The 27,638-nt window shown below is 33.8% G+C and overlaps 1 protein-coding gene across 1 annotated transcript; it reads right to left on the bottom strand.

The window, feature by feature from the left end:
• Positions 1-94: 94 nt before the first annotated feature.
• Positions 95-27,638, bottom strand: LOC129005464 (troponin C, isoallergen Bla g 6.0101-like). The gene is made up of 6 exons (XM_054434360.1): positions 27,550-27,638; positions 22,662-22,695; positions 20,924-21,067; positions 16,853-16,981; positions 1,166-1,297; positions 95-425 (listed from the first exon to the last, which is right to left on the bottom strand). Exons 1-6 carry the CDS (start codon positions 27,550-27,552, stop codon positions 403-405), a joined length of 465 nt encoding a protein of 154 aa, XP_054290335.1. The 5' UTR covers positions 27,553-27,638; the 3' UTR covers positions 95-402.

The raw sequence follows: 27,638 nt of genomic DNA, 5'->3' as shown, positions 1-27,638 counted from the left end.
CAATTTTAATGTGCCAAAATGCTTCATTCACACAACAAATCATTTCACTTAACTTAGTAAGAGAACCATTTTACGTTTATAATAAAGTCACACAGTCAATTAAGTAGCTTTTTTATTAGACAAGTACAGTTGAAGATAAAAAAAACAATCAAAGGCGTTGTTTACATCGGCACTTTAACTGTTATACCGATAGTTTGTACAAGGTCTAAATAAATATTAAAATTGGAGTTACAAAACAAAGCTTTAGAGACATGAAATAATTGTAAAAACGTACAAAAATATAAGATTTACAGGCTCTACAACAAAAATGTTTATCTACAAAAAAACTCATTGCAATAAAAAATTGATTTACATCTAAACCAGTAAAAATATGACGTTTTGAGCAGACGAGAACATGGCCATCTAGCGCAAAGCCTTTACGAACTCTGAAACCAAAAATAAATCTCTAATAAACCATATGAATGAAACAAACGTTCCATACATGTATCTACATGCTATTATAGCTTGAGGAGTGGTAAAAAAAACTAAGCAAACACAGATTTCTACAGATTTCTGATTTTACTAAGTTTTAATGAAACCTTGTTTACTCTATTGTAAACATGGTTGCAAAATGTAGTAATATGTTAAAATTAAGTTGTGTAATAAAAACGTTTCTAAAGGTGATTTTGAAAAATGTGAACTCAAACCTATTTAAAGAGGTTATAAAATACAATGATGACAGTTAATAATTAATGAACTGTGGGTATTTTAATTCTATTAGTTCACGTTAATGATCGATTAATTTAGCTAAACATCATGTTGTTTTTTCAGGTATTTTGTATACAGTAGTAGGCCTTGACATTGTTAACTCATCTTGGATTTTGACGACCAACATACAAATTTGTTGGATTTTGAATATGTCATGAGAAATCTGAAATTAGAATCTTCTGAAATTAGAAAGATGGCAGTGGAAAGTTTGATATTAGGTCATGGTGTTTATATTTGATATTTACTGGAAGGTATGTGCTATATCATTGTGGCTAGATACTTACGACTTACGATTTCATACTAGATACGTTTGGCCTAATCATCATCGGGATTCACACCGATCCCATAATTGCATGTTCACAAACATCAAGGATTCTTGTTCAACATACATTCTATAAGTGATCTATTATATTATAACCTTCGAAGTCTAAAGTCCCTGACCCATCCAGGTCAATCTCATCAACAACTCCTTGTAGCTCGCGTTCCGTCATGGTTGGATCTATCTCCCTTAAAAGATCTTTGAAGTCATCCGTCGTTATGAATCCATTTTCTGAAAACAAACAAACATTACCCAACATTACAAACTGTTTTTCTGTTTTTGTAAAGCAGACGACGCCTTTTTTAGAGGATGGTAACTTCACGATGTAGTATTTTGTATTTTTTTTTACTTTTGTTGGTTTAACTATTTCAATACAGTAATTGTGTTATGGATGCAGGCATATTACTTTTTACATTACCCCCCTATACTATGTGGGGGATTTTATATGGAGTAGGTTTTGCTTTCGTCAAAATTTTCAAATTTGTGTTTTGGGTGGATGTATCCGTTGTCCCCCTTGCACCCAAAAAAGTCGGTTCCGATTTAATGTCCGTGTGTATTGGTTTGTAGGTGTGGACGTGTACAGAGATTAAGACCACACTTGTGGTCCAATTTTCTTTTATATGGCGTGTAAGTAGTAATCCATGGTATCTCTGACATTTTAATTCTTAATGGCGAATTTCCCATAAAAATGTGAAAAATATAATTTTCTCCAAAATGGCCCGAATATGTTACAGTCCTTGTCACCTAAAACAAAATAGGTCAACCTCTATTGACGTAGTAACTACGGATTAAATGTTATTATCAAGTAAATTATCAAAGTTACTTTCACCGCTTACCCAAGTGCATTGATAAGGGTTGGTGACAAGCTAATAGGAGAAAATATGTGCCAGATTGCTGTTACAGTTAATTTAATCTATAAATTAACTGGGCTGAATGCATTTAAAATATTTGTTGTCACTTGTTTGAACACTACAACATAATCATAATCACAGAATCACAAATACATTCCTCAATAATTTGGCTTGATACGGAACTGTATTTTATGATTTTGTAAGGGCTATTCGAGTTAATAGTGTACATTTTATTTGGTTTTGTTTTACTGACATGGATATTAGGGGTGTTTAGGTAGCTGTTAGGGGTTAGGGTTAGCTTCAAAAGCACATTGATAATCAGGGGATGTGATATGAACTTTTATTTATCCTCGCTTACAGTCTTCGGTCACCGCGTAGACAACACTTAAAGCATCAAAATATTGAGTGTGTACTGAACCGCAGTGCATATTTTAGCATTTGGGTGAATAAAATACGAATATATCTTGGCCGCCCAAGTTTGTAATCGTTATTCCTTGTCAAATTGGCCGAAAGATTTATGCAGTGCATGCCATTATAGCTGTCCATGTATCGAAATCTAGCCATCCCAGCCCTAGAAATATAACATTTATTAAGTTATGAATTAAGTTCAAAGTTTACAGTATTGGACCGACATCATTAACATCATTGGGATTAATGATTATAACACTAGCAGAGTACCCGTCTATCGGCCGGGGTTGATAAAAACAGATAAAACCAAAAGACAACTTTACAACAGTTAGTGCCAATCAAGTCGCTACCAACCTTCTTTTAAATGGCGAAACCTAAGGAAGGAAATACCGGGATCCTGTTTTGCGTGATGTGGCAAGTGAGAATCACTTCCTGGAAGAACCATTCACCATGTCCGAGCTAACTGCAGTCATTACCAGCTTAAAGACTAATAGAGCTCCAGATTGACGAGATTAGAGTCGAACAACTAAAGAACCTAGGTAAAAATGCCATGCAATAGTTGTTGAGCCTCATGAACATGTGCGTAAGCCAAATGCATATACCAAAGGCATGGAGGAAAGCTCGTGTGGCTGCACTGCTCAAACCTGGAAAAGATCCAAACGATACTAAGAACTTTCGACCTGTTTCTCACTTATGCCAAACATATAAAATATTAGAACGTCTGATACTCAATCGAATCGGCTATTTTCTGGAACAAAAGATCATTCCACAACAGGCAGGCTTTCGACCAGGCAAGTCTTGTTGTGGCCAAGTTTTAAACCTGACCCAGCACATTGAGGATGGGTTTGAGAGAAAACAGATCAAGGGTGTCGTTTTATAGATTTAACAGCTGCCTACGATACCGTAAACCATCGAAGACTCTTGGGAAAAGTGTACAGCATTACCAATGACTATCAGCTGACTTCAATGATAGGCACTTTTCTTCATAACATGCGGTTTTTCGTGTCCCTTCAAGGCAAGAAAAGTAGATGGAGGCATCAAAGAAATGGATTGCCTCAGGGTAGCGTCTTAGCCCCAGCTCTTAATAACATTTACACTAACGACCAACCGTTGCCAAACGCTACACGTCAGTATATATATGCCGATGATACGGTGGTGGCGGCACAAGGTAGGAGTTTTGAAGAGGTGGAACAGAAGCTGACTATGACTCTAAATGAACTTTCCCAGTACTATGACGCAAATCACCTCAAGCCGAACCCTGCTAAGACCCAAGTTTGTGCCTTTCACCTAAACAATAGAGAAGCAGGCCGTGAGTTGAATGTGAGGTGGCGGGGAGACCATCTTCGGTATTGTCCTACACCCAAATATCTTGGTGTCATACTGGACCGCATACTGACATTAAAAGCGCATTATATTGCGACAAAGGGTAAAGTCTCAGCGAGGAATAATATCATGAGGAAGCTCACCAGCAGATGCTGACCTGATGATATTATTCCTGTATAAAAGATTAGGGTGCTAACCCTAATGTCCTCAGAACCTCAGATTTAGCGCTCAGAGTGTCGGCTGCGGAGTACGCTGCACCAGTATGGAATGCATAGCCACATGCAAAAAAGGTTGACATTGCAGTCAATGACATGGCTCGGATTGTAACTGGGTGTTTGAAACCAACCCCAGTACACAAACTCTATCCTATCGTAGGGGATCGCCCCTCCATCAATCCGACGTGATGTCGCTGCCGACGCAGAAAGGACTAAGCAAGAGACAGACCCTCGTCACCCATTACACGGCCACCAACCTGCAGAGCGACGGCTTCGGTCCAGAAAGAGCTTTTTATCACGGACATGAGTCCTGGATGGATCACTCTCAAGCAATCGGGTGGCAAGGTGGGAGGCCACGTTGACTAACCATCCCATACCGGCCAGGGAGGAACTGGCTCCTGGTGGAGGTCTTCATTACACGGTGTCGAAGACCCTAAATCGAATCAGGGTCGAGGTACCAAAATGCAAGACAATCATACAGAAATGGGGTCTCTTACCAGACGAAGAAACCCTCTTGTGCGCGTGTGGTGCTGTTCAGGATCTTGGCCATCTGCTGATCTGTCCACGCCTAGACCAGTCTTGCACATTAGCAAATTTTTGGAAAAGCGAAGTCTGATTTCCGGACACGGACAAAAGAAAGCTCGTTGAAAATAACAGTACACTTCGTAAAAACCATGGAATGTTCATAAAAAATTATTGTTAGAATAGAATGTGAAATCTTTACTAAGTATCTTAAGTCATTGATAGAGATAGGTTGCCACTAACTCTGGATTAGAAAGCATCATAATTAATTAGGGGTTTAATCTAAAATTAGTACTACAAAATGTATGAAAAAGCAAATAGTGAGAACTTTACTTCTCTTGAATTGGAAAAAAATATATACAATTATCTTTATGCTTTTGAATGAAAAACTCTTTTAGTTCTTAAGGTGTGTGCTCTAATCTAAACACATGTGAAGTATATTAAAATGTTAAACAATGTAAACGTTCTAATATTAATACTTTTCCCACTAAAATCTGACAATGAAATCATTCACTTTAGCTGTACCTTTGACTATTAATACAACAACAATATATCAGTATCCAATAGTCAATGGCTGTACCTTAAATACCTAATTAGGTTTAGAAGCTGGGTTGATACAGCGACGGTAATATAATCTTACTTATTTCCCATAATCAATAAACTATAAATTTATAAGAATAAATAGATCTGCAACATAGTTCTACAGAATAATATAATAACTAGTAGAACCCCGTCGAAATCGACGGTTAATCATGAGGTTTTATGTAAATTTAGCTAACTGCGATAGATAGAATGAAGTCATTAAAATCTTAGTTAAATGAAGGGAGGATAAGCATGAAAATAAGTATGACGGTTGTGTTCCTTAAAAAACGTGATTGATGAATTCGTTTAACACAATATTTCCTACCTTTTTATCGGCTTTAGGTTGCCCAAAAGGTTTTTTAGGAGTCTTATAATTAATTGTTTGTTCATGAGTTTGTTTCATGTCAAAGCCACTTTCACTATATGGGAGAATGAGTTCATATAATTAGTCTACCATGTTACGGAAAGAGTCAAAATTTATTACTAACAACTAATTTAATTTGCTTTAGGAAAATCATTCAGATTGTATCCGGATTTATAAATAAATCTTCGTCTTTGGTCATAAAAATACAAAATTTTATCAGTGTTAAAACGCGAGACTGACTCTTCTAAAAGGGATATACTTTTAAAATAATCTCAAAAAACATAGAACAAAAAGAACTTCAATTTTAATCAGACATAACTATTCAAGACCATTTCTAACAATCAATCAAAAGGAAAAGTTGTAAATAAAGTTAAATTTAGAAAACGAGGAAAACAAATTAAGTTACCAAAAAGACTGAACTTTTAATGATAATATGTGTTTTGAGTCTTTAAAATAATGAATACTTAAGACTCAAAAAGTGGGAGTATGTTGAAAATGACTGTCTCTAGATGATTATTTATATAGGCTATTAATTTAATTCATCACATGTTTTATTTGTTTACATTTTGCAGTTAGTGTTTTCCTTTTGATGGATTGTTAGAGTTGGTCTTGAATAGTTATGTCTGAATAAAATTGAAGTTCTTTTTGTACTATGTTTTCTTGAGATCATTTAAAAAGTATACCCCTTTTAGAAGAATCAGTATCGCGTTTTAACATTTGGCGACCGTGACAGGATAGTAAGATGATGAGTGAAACTGATGTTAGGGAATTTAATAAGAACAAGAAACATAGAACTGTTGTTAGGGCAAACTTTTCAAGACTAGTGAACCATTTAAAGGATGAACTAACACAAGAAACGTTTCACTTAGATGAATTGAAAGGTAGGTTTCAAACTGTAAGTATGATTTATGAAGAGTTAAAGAATTTAGACACAAAGATATCTGACCATTTATTTCAATTTGAGGAAAGTGAAGCAATTCTTGAAGAAGAAGTGTCTAAAGCTTATAGTTATTTGGAAACCTACAATCAAGTAAATGTTTTGGTACAAAGTAAGTTGAATGATTCTATAGATTACGATTTGGTCAGTAGTAATTCAGCTAAGAGTGGAAGTTCAAATTTAAAGACTAAGATTAAACTTCCCAAGATTGAACTAGTACAATTTAGTGGGAATCTTAAAGAATGGCTTCCATTTTGGGGAATTTTTAAGAGGATAGATGAAGATCCCTCTATTGATGATGTTGATAAGTTCCACTATTTAGTTCAGGCCACTATTCCAAATTCTAAAGCGAGACAAATTGTAGATAGCTATCCTGCTACATCAGAGAATTATAGAGATGCTATTCAGAGTTTAAAAAGTCGTTTTGGAAGGGATGATCTTTTGATAGAAGTCTATGTTCGGGAACTTTTAAAGTTGCTACTCAATAACTTGAGCCAAAAGGTAGTGATTTAGACTTTATTTGACAAATTAGAATGTCAAATCAGAGCTCTTGACATATTAGGAGTAACTACTGATAAATGTGCGGCTATTCTTTACCCATTAGTTGAGTCGTGTTTGCCAGAGGATCTTTTAAGGGCGTGGCAACGTCATTCCGACTTTGATCCAGAAGCTGATTTGAAGAATAGACTCGATGCACTTTTGAAGTTTCTGCGTATTGAAGTGACAAATGAGGAGCGAATTTCACTTGCTACCTCAGGTTTTGGGGACTCGAAGAGACAATTGGGTAAGTCATCCAAACCATTCTTTAGTGACGAAACGGAATCAATACTAACTGCAACCGGTCTTGTCAACCAAAAGGTCGATAAAACCCCTATGAAATGTGTTTTTTGTGGTGAAAAACATTTGACAGAAAATTGTAAGAGTTGTAGTAATCTGACACATTTAGAAAAGGTAAACCTATTGTCAAGTAACAGATGTTGTTATCGTTGCACAAAGTATGGCCATGTCAGTAAGAAGTGTCATGTTCGATTAAACTGTTCTCTTTGCAATGGTCGACATGCAACAGTAATGTGTAACAAGTCTCAAGATAAATCTAATGTAAATTATGTTAATGATAACACTTTAGTACCTTGTGAAAGTAATTTAGCTAATAATGCACACTCTGAAGTATTTTTACAAACTGTACGTGTGAATATTAGAGGAAGTAATAAAGAACGAGCAGCACGAGTCATTCTTGACTCTGGTTCTCAAAGGTCCTACATTTTGAAGAAAACTGCAGAAGAAATGGGGTATGTATCATTTGGAAAGGAAACTCTTAATCATGCATTGTTTGGTGGATCAGTAACAAATGCTGTTGAACACAATCGACATAAAGTAAGGGTAAGTGATTTGGGTAACACTTACTATTGCAACTTTGAGGTATTAGATCAAGATTTGATATGTAATAACATTTCAACAATCAAAGCGGGCCCTTGGAAAAACAAATTACAGTCTTTTGGTATTAATATTTCTGACACTGTAGAAGGACCAGTTGAAGTTTTGATTGGATCTGATATTGGTGGAAAGTTGTTTACAGGGAAACGTCATGTTTTGACAAATGATTTAGTTGCAATGGAAACTTTACTTGGTTGGGTGTTAATGGGAAAAGTAAATTTAAAAGGAGTGACGTCTGAATCAAGTGTAATGACTGTAACATCTTTGTTAACGCCTATTTCTGACAAGTGTAGTGTAGACATTCCTAATATAGAGGATCCTGTAACTGTCAAGATGGAATCTGAAAATAATAAGATTTGTGAATGTGATGAACACGCTTTTGGATATGAATTTAAAAAGTCTGTATCATCAAGTATAGCAATTTTGAACTCAGAAAGTTCAAACAAAAAAGAAGTAGAAGAAGTGCAAGATAAAGAAAGTTCAAATGGAAAAGTTGTAAATAAAGTTAAATTTAGAAAACGAGGAAAACAAATTAAGTTACCAAAAAGACTGAACTTTTAATGATAATATGTGTTTTGAGTCTTTAAAATAATGAATACTTATAGGCCAGTAAAATTAGAGCAAAATAATACATTTTGAGGAATTAATTCCCAGCAAGCTGGAAATCGTTTTAATACCTTCATTTGGTCCCAAATAAGTGTAATCTGAGTTTGCACCATTCTATGAGGTGAGCTTACATTATGGCAGCCTAAAATAAATTAAATTTTAGTACTTTTTTCAGTTTTTTCCGAATAGCTCAAAAACAGTGTGTCGGACGCAAACAACGTCCTTTTAATATCAAAGAGGATTAAATTCTGCGTAAAATGAGTATATAAATATCCAAATTCGGTTAAGCAGTATAGCCAAAATCTTAAGTTTTAAATATATATATATTTTTTGTTTCATTGCATTTTACATTTTGCGACTTTCCGGAACCCCATACTATCTTTGAATGAGAAACACACCCGTGACTATTTCCTTCTTTACACGAAGTAAGAGTGGGGAAAACAGCTGATTTAGTATTCCCAGCTGTTTGCAGTTGTATAGTACAACAATATCATTGCTAAGTGGCTGTCATCTGTTACTTTGGAAGTGATGTTGTGTAGACGCATCTTATTGCAAACGACATCATATTACTGACCCCCATTAGAAAAAATCTATAGAATGAAAGTTGTAGAGTATAATATAACACGTTAAAAAGGCATTTCAATTGAAAATTTCATGTATTTGAAAGACTTAATTTTGCATAAACCTTAAAATCGGGTTCCATAAACTGTCCTCTTGGCTGCACATCCTCCGTAAATGTGAGGATTTATCTCAAGCTGCGGTGGATTGTCAAAGAGACTGTCCTCACCTGGTTCTGCTTCTACGGTGTTCAGTATGTGGGACACACCCTCATCTTGAAACTGCTGAATTTAAGCATGACTGACCATGGCAGCTAAGGCAAATTGTTGAGCATTCCATGTCTACTTTACGGCAGCTGCACTTTCCTGTACACCCTTTTGTACATCTGCATGACACTACATATATGATTTAAATTTGAGCTGGATTCTTTGTGTTTATGTTTGGGAGTAAGCCATGTTCCGTCATCCTCCAACCCCAGTTGAGCAGATCCACTGGTCTATCATACCAACTCTGTATTTGGTGGTAGACTCGTAGAATGTGTTGGGCGGCGGCTGCATTTGTTAGTGGTAGAGAATCTAAATATTGAAAGTTAACTTTGAAATGGATTTTGAGAATATCTCATAACGAATTTTGTTCAGTGAGGTATTATTGGCTTTAGATAAACAAACAGTTGACCTGGTAATAATTAGGCCCTCAGGATGAGCATCTGTATGGTGGTAACCCTTTACAGCACCCTGCAACGTGTTCTTCTCAAGGAGTTTTATAATCTTTAACTTCCCTTGGCGATATAATGCATATGTTATTTCACCCACTGATTGCATATAGGAACGGAAGGTTCTCTTTGACAGGAGAAGATAAGTTGAAATGCCTCGGAGAGCAGAACATGTTTTAAGAGGTCCTCTTTCCAGATTTCCTGAGGTAAAGGTTTGAGAAATTTGGTGCTTTGGCGGGTAATAGGACCAATAGATCTTTGTCCTATCCAATTATTATGGCTTTCGCAAAGTTCTAAGCCATTTGAATGGCAGTGTTGACTATAAGAATATCAGCATCCTTAAGAGCTTGTCTGACTTCAAGCCCCTGTAGCACTAATTTCTCACTCAGCATTGAGTTAAGCCGTCCTTTGTTGTTGTAGTTAGAGAGAAATTGTTCTATCAGCATGGTTGCAGTCGTCGTTTTAGTGAAAATTACGTTGGCCAAGGATTGCTTGCTTATTATTATTATTATTATTATTCCTTGTTGTTTCACAGAAGTTGAGGCCTCAACATGTAACGGTCTATCACAGATTAAATACTCAGGATCGATCATGTCTGAACATGTTAAACACACCACATAATATCATAAAGATAACAGATCACTACGTTGTAACACTTGTTTGAACGAATACAAATATTGGTAAACGCCCTCAATTATTTTTAAACAACGTCGTATTCACAACATCACTTCCAAAGTAACTGACAGCCACTTAGCAATGATATTGTTGTACTATACAACTGCAAACAGCTGGGAATACTAAATCAGCTGTTTTCCCCACTCTTACTTCGTGTAAAGAAGGAAATAGTCACGGGTGTGTTTCTCATTCAAAGATAGTATGGGGTTCCGGAAAGTCGCAAAATGTAAAATGCAATGAAACGAAAAAAATATATATTTAAAACTTAAGATTTTGGCTATACTGCTTAACCGAATTTGTATATTTATATACTCATTTTACGCAGAATTTAATCCTCTTTGATATTAAAAGGACGTTGTTTGCGTCCGACACACTGTTTTTGAGCTATTCGTAAAAAAACTGAAAAAAGTATTAAAATTTAATTTATTTTAGGCTGCCATAATGTAAGCTCACCTCATAGAATGGTGCAAACTCAGATTACACTTATTTGGGACCAAATGAAGGTATTAAAACGATTTCCAGCTTGCTGGGAATTAATTCCTAGAAAAATTCTTATTTGACTGGCCTATTAAGACTCAAAAGGTGGGAGTATGTTGAAAATGACTGTCTCTAGATGATTATTTATATAGGCTATTAATTTAATTCATCAGATGTTTTATTTGTTTACATTTTGCAGTTAGTGTTTTCCTTTTGATGGATTGTTAGAGTTGGTCTTGAATAGTTATGTCTGAATAAAATTGAAGTTCTTTTTGTACTATGTTTTCTTGAGATTATTTAAAAAGTATATCCCTTTTAGAAGAATCAGTATCGCGTTTTAACAATCAGCATATTAAATCAGTTTTTTTGTATTTGATAAAAATATCTGATTCTCTAAAAAGCAGTAAGATTCTTACTTCGATCCAAGCAATTTTAATTCCCTCTTTTGCCACATCGACCCATGTATTTAATCGTCCTGTTCTTACTTGATAATTCATTAACTTATGGGATAGTTTCGCCTTGGCCAGATCGATAACATAAAGCTGTGCATGTATTTAGTGGATGGAATGAACCATAATTGTAGGACATTTGATCACAAATCTTGAACATTTGCGGAACGAAATCCATAACCTAGTCCAGCCTTGGTAACAAATTATGCAAATGCGATGAGATGTGATGACACTGTTGTGTTTCCGAATGCTTTGTATATAGTGAGGTTTAGATGCGTTGTTCGACCTAGCTACATGGTATGGTATGTACAGCAAAGTAAAAACCCTGTACGCATTTTTTTAAATACCTGAATTGTCATCAGTTCACCTACTTCACCAAAACTATAGATGAAACATACTCCGTAGTTAGTCTATTCCAAAACTTGAACACAGCTCTCATCCTCAACGTACCCATCGATGACACAATTTTTAATCTGATTGTCGAAAACTTGTATACCAATAAATGAATTCCTGGTGTTCTTTCTTGAATTCAAAAATAAATGGTAATTGAAAGTAGGCAAAAAAAGGCAAGTGCCAGCCTTACAATATAATATATAAGCTAACCCGATAAGGAATAATTATGTTCCTTTGAAATTAATATGTCACACTTATTTCATAATTTAAAATTGTCTAAGAGCAATAAAGCATATATTTTTGATCAAAACATTTAAAACGTATCATAAATTTGTCATTTTGTTGAAACTATAACAAACTTGCCATGCAGTGGAGAATAAATTTAAAATCATAAATAATAATGTAAACATTTAATTTTGACAGTTTCAGTAGACCTTTGAATACAATTTTAATATTAACAGCTGGTTCATTAAAAGTAGTGTAAAATTATCCATATGGTCGTAATGTAAAAAAAATTTCTGAGTGAACTTTAAAGGCCTCTGGGGCAGAGTCCCAAGGAAATTTACCTCGTTTCTCTTTTGAGGGCTCACCTACAGACCAATACCTTTCTTTAGACACCCCTACCAAGTTTCTACGCCCAGCCGTTCTCTCAAATTAGCTGGGACAAAAACACAGTTTTTCCTCCATAAGAATAACATGTAATGGGAATTCAAAGGCCACTGGGGCAGAGCCCCAAGGGAATTTACCACGTTTCTCTTTTGATGGCTCATCTACAGACCAAGACCTTTCTTTAGACACCTCTACCGAGTTTCTACGCCCAGCCGTTCTCTCAATTTAGCTATGACAAAGAAAAACAGTTTCAAATTAATATATAGATTATCTATTTTTAAACCAGCTGTATGGAGTTGTTATTTAAAGTGCATTTGAAAGTTCTGCTTTTTAGATTGACATGTCATAGCAAAATGTTAACATTGTGAGTGTTCTCATTGCAGCCATGGAGACCAATCTCAGAACTTTAAAGCCGAAGGGGCAATGCCCTCGGACAGTGTCGGGGCGTGAATAGTTCTAAACGGATCCTTAGTATAGTAGCAATATTTTTGTAAAATTGAATGCCACGTATGTTCTCATTATTGAATTTCACGGGCATGGTCGGATGATTGAACCCCGTTTTCAACCAAACAAATGTGTGTTTATTTTCAAGCGTTTCTTAGTATTAATATTCTATTTCATACGACATTTCTACAGAACATACTGATAAAACTGTAATTGTATTTCAATAGATTGAAGAGTCAATAAATTAACCTTCTTATTGACGTGAATTTAGCACTTGATACGTTAACTATAATCTACAAAATTTTTATTATCTGTCAATATGTAGTCAAATTAATTCAGTGACATTAATTCAATTGCATGAGCATAATATCAGGTATCCAACATTTTGCTTTCTGAACTTATGCTGATATTAAAACCAAAACTTCAGCATGGCTGATAAGTTACTTACACCCACCGCCCCCCCCCTTTAACCATTTGAGATCGTTTAAACCGGTTTGCGGCAACCTTCTTAAATATGAATGCTACAATAATTATGGTAAATTTTGGAAATGTTTCTGAAAAATTCAAAAAATATCTCAAGGGCAAACTTTTATAAACTTAATTATTATTATTGTAGCCTTTATGAAGGTTGCCACAAACTGGTTTCAAATATATCAAATGGTTAATCTAAATGGTTATCAAAATTTAAGAGGAGACGCAAGTTATTGAACCTGTCTTAGCTAATAGAGTATGAGATAACTAATTGAGTTGATAGATAAACAACAATTTGTTTAAAAAAGAAACGACTTTTAATTTTAGTTGAGTTGTGTTAATCCTCCATCAATAAAATAATCTACTGCAGAATTCACCATGGTAAAACCTAGAAAAAACATTATATTATTTATTAGTTTTTATTAAGTTTTCATCAACAAGATATGTTCAAGAACCTCCTGACGCAATACTCATCAGCCCAAGTGCTCAATCATGCCAGGTATGGAGTAGATTATCATCAATCTTTCAAGTTCCAAACTTCTAAGTATCTCAGGAATCCACTCTACTTGAGGAGTAGAACTACAGATGCCCAGATCTAATTACGCTGCCTTGTTGAACTTTGCTTGATCGGATTCCACAACTTCAGGTAAGACTTAAGGGCTTAGTAACAAATTACTAATTTATAGAATTGAAATAGATTTTAGGTTATAGGAACTGTCTCATGTTACGTATGTTACCTATATAAAATTCTTGTCCATGTAAATTGCCACAGTTATGGAACTCTGTAAAAGGGGTTATAAAAAGGTCACATTCAGTCAAGTGTAAAGATTTCTATAACAGTTTGCTGAGAAAATTAATGGATATGCAACATATATATTATACATTCAACACTACATTCTTAGAAGAGAACTATAGAAAAGATTTAGGTAAAAAATGTAGGGAACCGTAACTGAGCGGAGCGAAGTGAAGCGAGCGAAGCTCTTATACTAGACTCCTGCTTTTGTTTTACTAATACTCCTCCTGAACGGCTGAAGCGATCTGCACGAAATTTAGCACAGTCATAGTAACAAACTATGGGAAGGTATAAATCTGAAATGGAACAAATCGGACCAGAGCTTTTCCCTGCATGAAATTAAACTTTGAGATATTTAACATGGGCCTTGTGGGTTAATTGGTTACAATCACATTATTTGCGAGATAACAATATAAAGGTTACTATGTTAGTCAACGAATCATCTCAAGTAGCACATTACAAACCGTACAGAGGAAAAGGGAAGAACAATCGGATTAATATCATTGATCATAATCTACTACAAAATGAATAACCAACAATAAGGGTCGCCGGAATAAGGCCGATGCACCATTGACTTTAAATACTCCAATTAGCCACTCCATTTATTTGAACTAAATATAGGCCTACCATTGCGTTTGGATACTGCAAAAAGACTTCCAATTTAAGTGAACAAGACTTACCAGATTTTACTAGGAGTTCCATTAATGTGAACCAAATATACCATTGAGTTTTGATACTGCGAGTAGACATTCCATTGACGTCAACCAGACGTACCATTGACTATGGATATTGTAAATAGGCACTCCATTTATGTTAATCAAATGAACCAAATGTGCCATTGAGTTTGGATACTTTACGTGAACCCAACTTAAACTTAACTTAACTTAACTTTATTATCATTGACTTTGAATACTGCAAATAGCCATTCCATTTAAGTGAACCAGAAGTAAGCCTTCTATTGACTTTGGATACTGCAAATAGGCATTTTATTTATGTGAACGAAATATATAATTGGCATTGGACACTGCAAGTAGACATTTAATTTATGAGAACCAAATGAAACATAGAATTTGGTTCCTGCAAGTAGACAAATCATTCACGTGAACCAGACTTATAATTTACTTTGGATACTGCAAATAGGCATTCTATTTATTCGAACCAAATATATCATTAACATTTAATTAATATGCTTGCTCAGCTCAATATTGCAAAGCAGACAACTGCATTGTATACCTAGTTTTTTTTATACCAGTATAAATTCTTGGAACTCTGTAATAAATCACCTCTGGTAGGTCTAACTATTTGAAAATCACGGGCTTCTAAACCTAAAATCAGAGGAACTATCGAGTGTTGGTTATGTCTCGTGTTGCTTTTCAAACCCAACGCAATCAATGGACTTAGCTACAAACTAGAAGCAGTAAGCTCAACTTCATATTCAGTCGTTTCATTAATGATGACTTAGAAGCGGTAACAAGAACAAGTAATGTGGCAAACTGGAAAACAATTAGGCTTTAATGGAATATCCCCAGACTTTTTTCCAGACATCAATAAAGTACTCCTGTCAAAAAGTAGTCAAACGTCTTTACCTTGTAAGCATACTAAATAAAATAAAATACCGTTGGAAATAACAATAAATAACGCATACGTTGGGCCTATGTGGCTATTGAAAGTTTGAAAGTTTATATGGAAACAGACAGACGAACATGCTTTAGGAGACGAAGCCTCGGGTCTCAAATTACAAAGCATATTGTTACAAGTCCTACTACAGCACTGCAGATCCTGCATTCCGTATTCCAAAAATAAAAAAGGATCTTTATTGATATTACTTTAGAACTTTTAAACAAATGTTTTGTACATTTATAATGATTTTAATAGTCATAGATTTTCTCTCTTAGTGCTTATACGCTGAAATATTAGTATTTATCTTATTCCAAATATTTACTTCTAATTGTTTGGACGTTTGAGATAAAACATGAATGTATTCAAAAGTGAATTGTAACTAAATTACTTGCAATATTTATTAATTACTGTATTTTCAAAAAAATATTTAAATTTAATTAAATATAAATTAGTGAAGAAGAAAAACTGTATTCAAAAATAATATTCTAAAATGAAATGGTGTCTAGGTAGGAAATATTTCTTATGTACTGTCCAGTGTCCAGGTGTGAAGTAGCATTGTTGGAAGAAAAGCTAAAACAAAGGAAGAAAAATGTGCTTTTTGGTGGAAGATATAGATAGAGATGGATGTGGGAGCCAAGTCTCCAGTGATTAAATATTCAAAAGTCTATAAAATTAACATTCAGATCGTATAAAAATATCGATCATAAAGAGACATCAAGAAAGAAGATAAGTATTCAACAAAAATTGACAGTATCAAACTCAATAAACATTTTAAAATCATCATTAATTTCCAACCACCATCACACCATTGTGAATGAATAGATTAAATTCAAGTGACTGTTTCAAACTAAGAACTTCTAGCATAAATGTTTGACTCTCATTATTGTTTCATATTATTTAGCCTACATTAGTATAAATTAAGTTATTACTTAGCCTATTAGAATTTCATACCCGGCACGAACCAACTCCAAGATTAGGATCATTGCTCTCAAAATTGTTATCTAGCCCATCTATAAAAACCTAGACCAAAATACAATTTAACTGTCTTAGCCCCATGAGATTGTTGTAATATAAGCTATAGAACCTAAATACATCTTTTTGTAACTTTATTGGAATTGTTATTATCTATTTAAAGTAAATTTATATTTATAAAATCCATTAATAAAGAGGAGTAGGTTGCACGTTTTTGACAGTAACAACTTTTTAAATAACAACCAATGTTTCAAGATTTTATTATTATTACCATATTATTATTATTACAAACTCAAAGCAGTTTGTATTTTTCTTCTAAAAAATATATATATATATATATACAGTATAGGCTATGTAAGCATGTTTGATACCTTCTCTGTCGTAGAATCGAAACACTACTTTAAGATCTTGGACCATAAGATCATCACTGTCTTCCTCTTCAAGTGTAAGGAATTTGGAAGCTAAAATACAAAACTCCTCAAACTCCAACTCGCCCGAACCTAAAACAAGACTTATTATTATACTACGTAAGCTCCTAATACAGTATGATATTCCATAGTTATAGCTCACAAAGATTCAATAAGCAGTGCCTAACTGCCAGAAATCTCTGACAGACGTACGCACTACTATTCCTAGTGATGACTGTTGTTGATTACTGTCAAGGGTTTCACCCTGACTATGTTGAGTTTATTCTATGCTCTGTGATGTTGAGTTATCATCAGAGACAAGGCTGAAGATGGCAACTGCTATGCCATTAACGCCTTGGTGTATTTTAGTGAGATTCCGGGATCGGCTGACAAAACGTCGAAGTGCCCGCTAGACAGGGGGGGGGATTGTGTGAATCCGAGACTTATCTCGGGATTACGTTCATCACCAAACTTTATATACAATCCACCATTCCGATAATTCTCGAAAACAAATATGAATAGTTGTAAATTTGCAACCAGTTCACACGACCCACTAAAGGTAAACGACTTAGACTTTTCATTGAAGAATTCCCTGGAATTACAGTAAGGTAATTATTACCGTCACTGCCGTGGGATAAGATTGAGAAGTGGTCCCAGTTCTTCACAACATGTTCAACAATTGCTTCGCTCACAGTTAGTCTGTAAGGTGAATTATGAATGAGAGTGAAGTAAATAAACTAGCACCATCTCCTCTAATGTGAATGATAATGTGTACAACGAAATCGTTATTAACATTTAAAACCTCAGTGTCCTTTGTCCATACAATGAAACGGTTTAAACAACTACAAAAACATTAACAGTACTATTTAATAAGATCTTTAAAAATTAAAATTCAATAAAAAACTAATTTAAATCCTACTTTCTTTAACGCTATTCACAGCTATGAGAAGTGGATGAAACTAAAATTCCACAATAAATTAGGTTAATTTCACTGATACCCAACTATGATGTTTATATGGTAGCATTGCCTATTGGATGGTACGAGCTAACCTTAAAAAACATAATTTTTACTCTAACATCTGATGATTAAATAAATTGCATATGCAAACGTATGTAAACAAAAACCCAAAACAAATTTTCTTCCTATACGAACTCCATGCTAACTTTGACCTTCTATGGGGCGTGGCCCATTGAGAATTTTGTAAAATCGCTTCTTATTGTCTGCCTACGCTATGAGAAGAATATGTATGCAAAATCTCATACTTCTAGGTGCTAAGGTTTGGCCTGTGCGTTCATCGGAATTTCGCATTTATATATAGAGATATATATATGAATTTGAACGGATGGTATTTTTGACCTCTGGTGACCTCAAACGAAAAAGTAAATCGGTCCCGGGTCCAGGTCTTATCATGAGACCTACGGCAATAGCTTATTCCCTATATGAGAAATTCGCTAAAATGAGGTTTTCTTCGTTTTCGACCCTAGAAACATAGAATTTAACTAAATATTTCCAGGTAATTTTGTTGAGCTTAAAGAAAGAAATAATTTAGTATATTGAAGTAATGTATATTGAATTGTTGTGTTAGGAAAATAGCTTTTACCCTACCCACCATGTTAAACTTCCCTATACCAAGGGGGTGATGTAAACAACTTCTTTACTTCTCTCGATGAAGTAGGTAATAGCTACTTCTCTATAGGGGAAAACACACCTCGTTATCTTCTCTGTAGCAGCAAACCTAAGTAGTCATTAAAACTTAATGTTATTTAAAAAAAACCCTCCCCCGCAGCAAACCTGCAGACTAGGTGAATTTCCATTTGCCTGATTGGATTTACACTAAAATGTCTCCTTAAAAATATTACATTTATTTCCTATTTAAATAGCATTAGTTTAACGAGTACTTAGGTTTGCTGCAACAGGGAGGGTGGTAAAAAAGTGTTTTTTGTCCGATTTTAATAGTTTGGTATGGAATGAATGCATTTTCAAATTGTGATCAAAATATGCTCATAAACAAGCAAACTACAATAGTTTACAATTTTCTCCATAAGAATAACATGGGAATTTAAAATTTACAATTTTTTTTTCCGTAGCCATTAGGCACAAAATAACGTTTCAATATACTAAATTATTTGTTTTTATAAGCTCTACAAAACGGTTTGGAAAGAAGTTGCTAAATTTTATGTTTTTATGGTAAAAAATGGGAAAACCCAATTTTTACCCCATAAAACCCCCCATAAACCCCCCATAAACCCCTCTTTCAATAGACCGATCATGCTGGTTCGCACGTTTGTACCAAATTTCATCAAAATCGGATGATTTTTGCTCGGTTTATCGTGCTATTGGACACATATATACATATAAATATATATATATATCTTACTAATATTATAAATGTGAAAGTTTGTGTGTTTGTTTGAAGTTCAATCACGCCTTAACTACTGGCCGGATTGGGCTGAAATTTGGCATGATGATAGCTCACATTCCCGATTAACATATAGGCATATGACTTGAAGTGAATGTCAGCCGAGGGACGAGTTTAAGTCGTTTTAGTAGTGGTTTAACTAACAGCTGGGTTCTAACTGTCATTGAAATGTTTATGTTACAAGTTGTTTGTATACAAAAATATTGATCGTCAGAGTTTGCCAGACACTATTTTACTTTAAAATTCAGTTTATTTTCTACCGTAACAGATCTATGTTATCAGGAGATTGTGTAATTTTGAACTAAACATTTTAAACGTATAATCAAGTTTTGTCATAAATGTAATCCGTCTAAGTATAAGTGCTTAATCCTTTAAGATATAAGTGGTTTACGTGTTGATACATCTTTTTATAGATGTTTGAATATAAGTATGACTGCATACAGTACACATTTTATTCGTAATGAAAATGTCAACCGGTGTAGTAGGTCTCCAGAAAACTGACCAGTAAGCTGCAGGGTGTCAGTAGAAACCAAAATCGATTCATACCATATCATAACTATCCCAGTAGTACTGTATGATTCAGAAACTTGATAAAGGGGTACATTCCAAAAGTAGACCAAAAGGCTCGGACCTCGGATGGGCTGAGCAGGCTTTGCATGGCGGAGAGAAGATACTTTAACTTTTAAAAGTGTATTCCAAGGAGTACTAAAAGGTAGACGACCACTTGGAAGACCAAGTAATGAAAGACATCTTCAGACTGGTATCTTCCTGTCATCCAGATATGACAGGGGGTAGAAGAGAACGGGAGGCCAGGATCATTTTAGAGGTTTCAGTGGCCAAGGGGGTAAAGAAGGTACGGTAAGTGATAGTAGGCCTATGCAGTGGAAGGTGGTATGTAGCTACTGTACTCAAAGCCAGTGTGTGTGAATCGGCCACCAAGTTGTAAACTAGCTGTTCTGAATCATATTCAGTTTTAATTGACTACTTGATTACCCTACGTAGGACGGGCCAACAGCTCGTTATTTATGAAATTAAAAACATTAACATAACTGTAAACAATCCTACTTTAACAGTTTTCATTGCGTATCACAGTTTTTTGCTGCTTATAGTTCAAATAAGCTGTTATTATAAATACAAAAAAAATAATAGTGCTGCACCCTGTTGGTAAATCATATAACTTTTTAATGCTTTTGCATATCATAGAACCAACTTTTTTAGTTGAAAGAGCTGACTAAATTCCTTAATTCCTTTTAAATATGAATACTCATAAGGTTAACATGGGGAACTGCAGAGCCACTGGGGAGGAGCACGAAAGGATTTTTGAGAAAAGAATATGCCTATAATGTTAATCGGGAATGTGAGCTATAATCATGCCAAATTTCAGCCCAATCCGTCCATTCGTTAATGTTTGATTGAACTTCAAACAAACAAACAAACACACAAATTTTCACATTTATAACATTAGTAAGATGGCCAGATTTACATTAAAGTAGAATTCAAACAGTATGACACTCTGTGAGAGGGTCATCTGAATCTACCCTAATTGAATGAGAATTTATAACAGCTGGCCTTAGGTTCACATAGAATGGTTGAACCCTGAAGAATGCCAACTCACCATCAACATCTACCTCCTGGACAATCTCTTGTAGTTGAGTTGGCGTCAGGACGTGTCCTAGCAGCTCAAGGATAGTGCCAACCATCTCGGTGTTAATACATCCCTTCTTCTCAGCGTCAAAACAGACAAATGCGTTCCTCAAAACTAAGACAAATATTTAAGACGAAATAATTGGGAAAATATAAATGTTTGGAGTTATCTTCCATTATACCATGCAAAATTGTTTATTCAGTGGTTGTGTCTTTCTCTTGCAGTTATTGGGCTTGGTATTCAAACACTTTAGATAACTGTGTAAATGTCAGATATTAATGTTTTATTTTATATATAATAAATGACAAACGAAATGTAAAACTTATCTATAAAGCTATCTCTGAATTAAACAACTGCTGTTTTAATTATAATTATTTGCTGAACACATTTGGAAATGTTTGTTCTTTCCGGTTTCCTTTAGAGGTTATATTTAATTAATCTATACTTATTTAAAACGCAAGCAGGTTTTTTGTGACAATTACTCCTCCGAAACTACTGAACCGATTGACATGTTTTTGGTGTCATTGGAAAGAGCGTAACGTAAAGTTGTGCAGGAAACTTTCTTTTTAGGGAAATAATTAGAGAGTTCGGCCCTTTAAAGTTTCGTATTTCTCCATAAGATTAACACGGGAAACAAACATTGTTATTAAACTACAGCAGCTGTTGTCAGAAATGCTGTTCTGCAATTTAATTTTATTTGTTTACAAGGAGAATTGTTTTTTGGTGCCATGTGGTCAACGAATTATACTTTTGCATGTATTTTAAATGCTATACACTATATAAAATGATAGTACTGTAATACATTAAGAGATCTTAATTTAAATAATCAATAAGCAGGATTGAGCTTTTGCCTATATGTTTCCTGGTAAGTGTGTTGTAACTGTTTCTCATAGTATTATAGTATCTTGCAGTAAAACCGAATTTTTCTTTTCTGTATTCTCACCCCGTAGCGAAGCACGGGCAGAGCAACTAGTTGATATTAATGCACTTAAAGCGTTTATTGTACAATAGTTTTACCTTAGGTGTTGGTTATTTTATAAATGCTAATTAGGAATGAAACTCAGTTTTCTACTTTAGAGTATTGAGGATGTAACATATCATGCAAGCTTTATGCTAATGCTTTTAAGGGTAGTCCGACATCCATAATAATTTTAACTTAACAACATTACTTAAATGTCATTTTAAAAGACATTTCAAAACATTTTACAAGATTTAACTTTTCTCTAGAACTCTAAATGAGCTTTTATTTTTATTTTAATCCAAAATATTTTAAACATATTTAAAAAAACAACTCGTGAAAATTGACTTTTTATTTTAAAAAGTTCTGTTACATGATTTTTAAAAAGCTTCATGGCAGAAACTAATATTTAGCATGGAAAATACCATGGAAAAATTCTTTAGCAGCCCCTAAATAAAATACAAAGATAAACAGTATTTATTTGTATTATTATATCTTTTATTGCTGACGATATTTCCGTGGTAGAGCACTGGAGGTTAACTAGTTTATTTTATTTAGGTATTATATAAGTAAATAAATGCAAGTGTTGCATATCACTGGAAACAATATTAATGAAGAATAACAAACATAAAATAATTAAAAAAAAAAAATTCTTTCATGATGGACTACCTTTAAATTTAACAACTAACATTTCTATCACCTAGTTAACATTAACATGTTTTTAATAAATGCAAAACCGTATTTACTTACGCTCCACTTGATCTTTTGGTATGTTCAAATCATCCTGAAAAAATAATATTGTTAATGCAATTAAATATTTTTATCTGTTGGGTAAAACTTTGGTTATATGCCATGTGTGGTAACCGTACAAAACCTGAGTAGTTTAATAGACACAACAATTAATCCCTAGAGGCTAAAACATTAATCCTTTCAAATTTATATATACAGAGTGAATCATGTAAGGGACACGTCAGACAAAACATTGGTCCCACAATGGTAATACTGTATAACAGTTATACCCACTAAACCAATCCCAAGGAATAACGTAAAAATATTTCAAATGTATACCATAACCAGATGTTTACTAGTTCAAATTTCATAATTGTCTAGGACAAACATGTCCTCTTGTACGTCATTTACAATGTTTTGGTGGAATAATTATTTTGACTAATATTATTCGTGTAAAATGGCGGTTGTTTAAGAATAAATTTGTACTATTTTAAAGAGACTATATTTTTCTAGAAAATTTGTAAATCTCTAATCTGATTAAAATTTTGCATTCCATATGAGCCATGCTTTTAGGTTATTTTAAATTCACAATAAAATCACAAAAACAAAAATTTAAAGTTTTATTATTTGAGAATTTACCTAGTTAAAACTTAAAGATTTCAAATAGCATTCATTGTATGTCAAACAACATATCATTTTAATAGTATCGCTATTATTAGCAGCTTGCAATTCAAACCGTGTAAACAACTGTTTTAGTTTTCAATTTATAAACTAAAACATAGTTTCTCCATATAAAACACGTCATGTTTGCAAGGCCGTTGTCATCTCTTCGGACATTGTGAAATATTATATTCAACAATGAACTTTGTATAAAATCAATAGTGAACAGCTTATGTGATTCACCATGTACAGTATACATACAGTACATATTTATACAGGGTGTCCATAAAAAACGTTTCAGGACTTTGGCAAATGAATCCTCATACTAAAAGGAAGAAAAAAGTTTATGTGTCCAAAAATGCTTATTTACCCAGTGCATTTTTGGACATACCTTCACATAAACTTTTTTCTTCCTTTTAGTATGAGGATTCATTTGCCAAAGTCCTAAAACATTTTTTATGGACACCCGTATATGTGTCCGATAGCATGATAATCCAAGTTAAAAACTTCAGATTTTTATAACATTTGGTAACATCACGTATCTGGAAATCCGCTTTTATTATAGTATGCAGGTTTGCTGCAGTGGAAAAACTATTTCATATTTTATAGAATATTTTGTAATTGTTTGTAAAGAAGACAAAAGTCTGTTGGGAATTATAAATATTTATGTTTTACATATTTTTTCCATCAAACAAATTAATCGCGCTTGAAGTATTAAGCATTCTCAGCTAATGCTAATTTTTATCTAAATAGGTTGTGTCAAACACACATAGATTGTTGTTACAATCATTGCTTCCACGTTTGTTGGAGCTGATTTCGAGGTTGAGGTCTGGACGACATAAATTGTTAGGCTTTGTCATCGGTTTTTGTTGCAAAGCAATCCGTTGCATTTTGGAGCAAGCGCCAGGATTAAGATTAAGGGAAGGAATGACTATTGGCAGTGCTCTGCAATGTAATTGGCAAAACTATTGGGATATACTATTTCAGGTTTGAACACAATTGTTTTCAAATAGGTTAGTTAAGTAATCGTAATTAAAAGAACAGGGGGCCAAACCTTGTTCGGTGGTGGTTAATTGATTTTAATGGTTGAAACAATACCATAAACAGACACATTTGATAATTTATAAATTGAGAAAATTCATGCTTTTCACACGGACAGCTGTATGTTGCGTGCTCACGTGGTGGTAGATATGCCTAAAAACTTATTTATAAGTTTAATATATATTTATAAATATACACATATATATATTTATTCACCTAATGAAAAAAAAACATTGTTATGTATATACTGGCAATTAAGTAAAATTTTCTATTTTTATTTTTAGTATACACTTTTATTATTCATCGTAAAGAACAAATTACCACTTAAAATAATAGTTGTTAAGCGCAGCAACGCGCGCCGGGTAACTGCTAGTGTGAAATAAAAATAAATTTGATAGATCTGTTTGTTAACGTTTAAACTTTGTGGGTTTGTTCTTTGTTACCATGGTAACCAATTAATATTTAATTTCAAAACTATCACCTCAGAACTTTGAAAGCCTACGGGGCATAGTCCTAGGTCTATATAAAAACAGGAATAGTTATATATGTATTCTTGGAGCTGTAGCTTTATTTTTGTCCAATTTTATCCCAGTCGGTTCAGTATATTTGAGCTTAGCTCATACAAACACAGACACACGGACAGACACCACCTCTTCTTTATAATAGTATACTGTATAGATAGATTATAGTGATAGGAAAATAATATTCTTTGTATTACTAGCACAAACAGTCGTTGCCGCTCTCGAAATGTAGCTAAGCTTCATGCAGCCACCTACAGAGTTCTCGAGTTTCATTTACGTAGGCCTACTTACTACTTAGTGATATTAGTACACAAATAGCAAGGCCTATTTAAAATATTGACTTCACTGATAAACGAAAGTTTAATAACAATTTACCTGGTACTTGGGGGATCAAGTTTTGGTGGGAGAGAGCCAAGTAAAATACTCACATTTTGATCAGAATTATTTCCCCAATATTATTCCGAGAAATCTTTGCTCAATAGTTGGAACTGAATTTTTCCCCTTTGTACTGTATTTTTTTAATTTTCTAATGTACTGTGTAACAGCCTGTTATAAAACATATGTTAGGTACAAGCATTTTGTTTATTTTTCCTTGTTATTTTTTAAAACTAACATGCTATTTGGCAAGCCATAAGGCTAATGTAATATACATTTTTGTTAAGACTTTTGTTGCGAAATACGAGCTTTCCTGAAGTAGTGTCATTCTTTAATTGATCTTTTAGACTAACTAGTCCCTAATCCTAAGTTTTTTCCCAAATCCTTCAGCTGTATTTCGAGAAAAGATTTACAAATAGACATAGCTCGTATTCGAGTATAAGATATCTCAGAGTTTTATCACTTGACCATTGAAACAGACAAAGAGATAAATTAAAGACAAATCCAACGTGTATGTATATGTTTTATTGTTTAATTTGATGTTCCACAGTGTAGTTTTCATTGAAGAGTGTAGTTAAGGTTGACAAAGGTGTATCATTCATGCCTTTAAGCTGTCAATGTCTGATATTTAAAATTGTAACAAAAGAACGTCAAGTTTTATTCAATGTAATGGTCATGTACTATGTAAAATATCGTTTAACACATTTTAGACCTAATTACGTTTATTGCGGAAATATATTGAATGAATGAAGTAAAATCTTTAAAAGACATCCCATACAGTGATATCTTTGACTATCAATACAACAGTATTGGACTTCAGTAACCAATAGGCAATGGTGATATATTCCAAATATCTCTTAGAGTGTGTTTCAAAGAATTGATTGGACATTGCTCGACCGCAGAAGAGAGATATTCACATCTCTTGGGTAGGACTCTGATATTTTTAATATGACTTTGACTTTGCAGAAGATATAATTGAATCCTTCCACGTAAATGCCCTGTTTGTTACTTTTCTTGATTGATCTTCTTACCAAGAATTATAGAGGAAACAATATTATGCTTTTGAAATGTACTAACAATAACAATATAGATGAATCCACTTACAGCAATGAATAGAAAGCGCACTTCTTAGTATAACGTGTTGCTTGTAATGAGACCATGAACTTTGACAGACATAAACCAGTACACAAAGGGTTATAGTTGATTATAACTACTGTAGTTCGATTTCACGCATTCCTTAAATTAATTTTTAATTTAATTTCCCTTATGTTTTGCAGAATCACAAATTCTTGATAAGGCAGCTTATTGATTTCAGGATTAAAGAGGACCGATGTCGGACTATCCGGATTCAACACTGATATTAATAAATTGATTTTTCACCTGTTTTGTAAATTATTGTTTACGAGTGATTGTTATTCTATTTCAACAATCTTAAGTTAAAATTAAAAGCTGAAATATGAGGTTTCTTCTTATTTAAATTCATTGTTAAGCCCCTATGTGTTAATGTTCATTGTTAATGTATATGTGTCGTGTCGTATTCGTGTTACATGTTACGTGTTAATTTATTCAACATGACGAAGCCATCTGGTGAATTAAACCTTCACAAGTACTAACTCAGCTGATGATGACAATGTGTCGAAACATGTACTGAGGTGAAACTCACGACTTAATGAGCTGATTAACGTAAGTAATATATTCTTACAATAGTTTCTTCTTAAAAAAAAAAAAAAAAAAAAAACACACACACAAGATCAATTCTACATTAATGATTGAATTTAATTAAACAGTTTTAAAGAATATATATATATTTACACAAACCACATTTTAAAATGTATGCAGCCTCCAGACAATTGAAAAACAATAAACCGCCAGATTTAGGACCCTTAACAAGCAAGAAGGTTCTATATCAGGGTAAATAATTGAATTGTGTAAAAATACATTAGATTTGACATTGGCAAAGGTATTTCTATGACGTAAGTGAGGAATTGCAATTTTGGGGCTACAAACATAGAGTTTAGTAATTGCTTGTGTTCACCTACTTAAATCAATTACAAAATGTTGGTTACCTACACTTAAACACAATCACCAGCTTCAAAACCATTTCCCTGCGTTTTGACTGTATTTACATAAAATAGAGATTTTACGTCAACTTTGAAGATAGATCATAATGACTAACTAGCTTTTAGGTGTTTCCAATATTGTTGTGAATCTTTGTGTTGTTGTTTTACACGTTACGCCATTTTAAACTAGGGATTCAGAACAAAGGGTAAAGGATTTCAACTAGAATAAATCGTGCAATGTGCAGTACTCACCATTGCCCCTTGGCGTGTGGTCGCTTGGCAAGATGGTGGATCTGTCTGCCTGTTGACTTAAGCACACTCGACATTGGCATCCGTCAACC

The sequence above is a fragment of the Macrosteles quadrilineatus genome, unplaced genomic scaffold (assembly GCF_028750875.1).
Source record: "Macrosteles quadrilineatus isolate MER2022 unplaced genomic scaffold, UCM_ALF_1.0 Scaffold_1__1_contigs__length_201487025, whole genome shotgun sequence".
Lineage (NCBI taxonomy): Eukaryota > Metazoa > Arthropoda > Insecta > Hemiptera > Cicadellidae > Macrosteles > Macrosteles quadrilineatus.
Note: the sequence above shows the minus strand (reverse complement) of the source record. Positions and strands in the feature narration are given on the sequence as shown.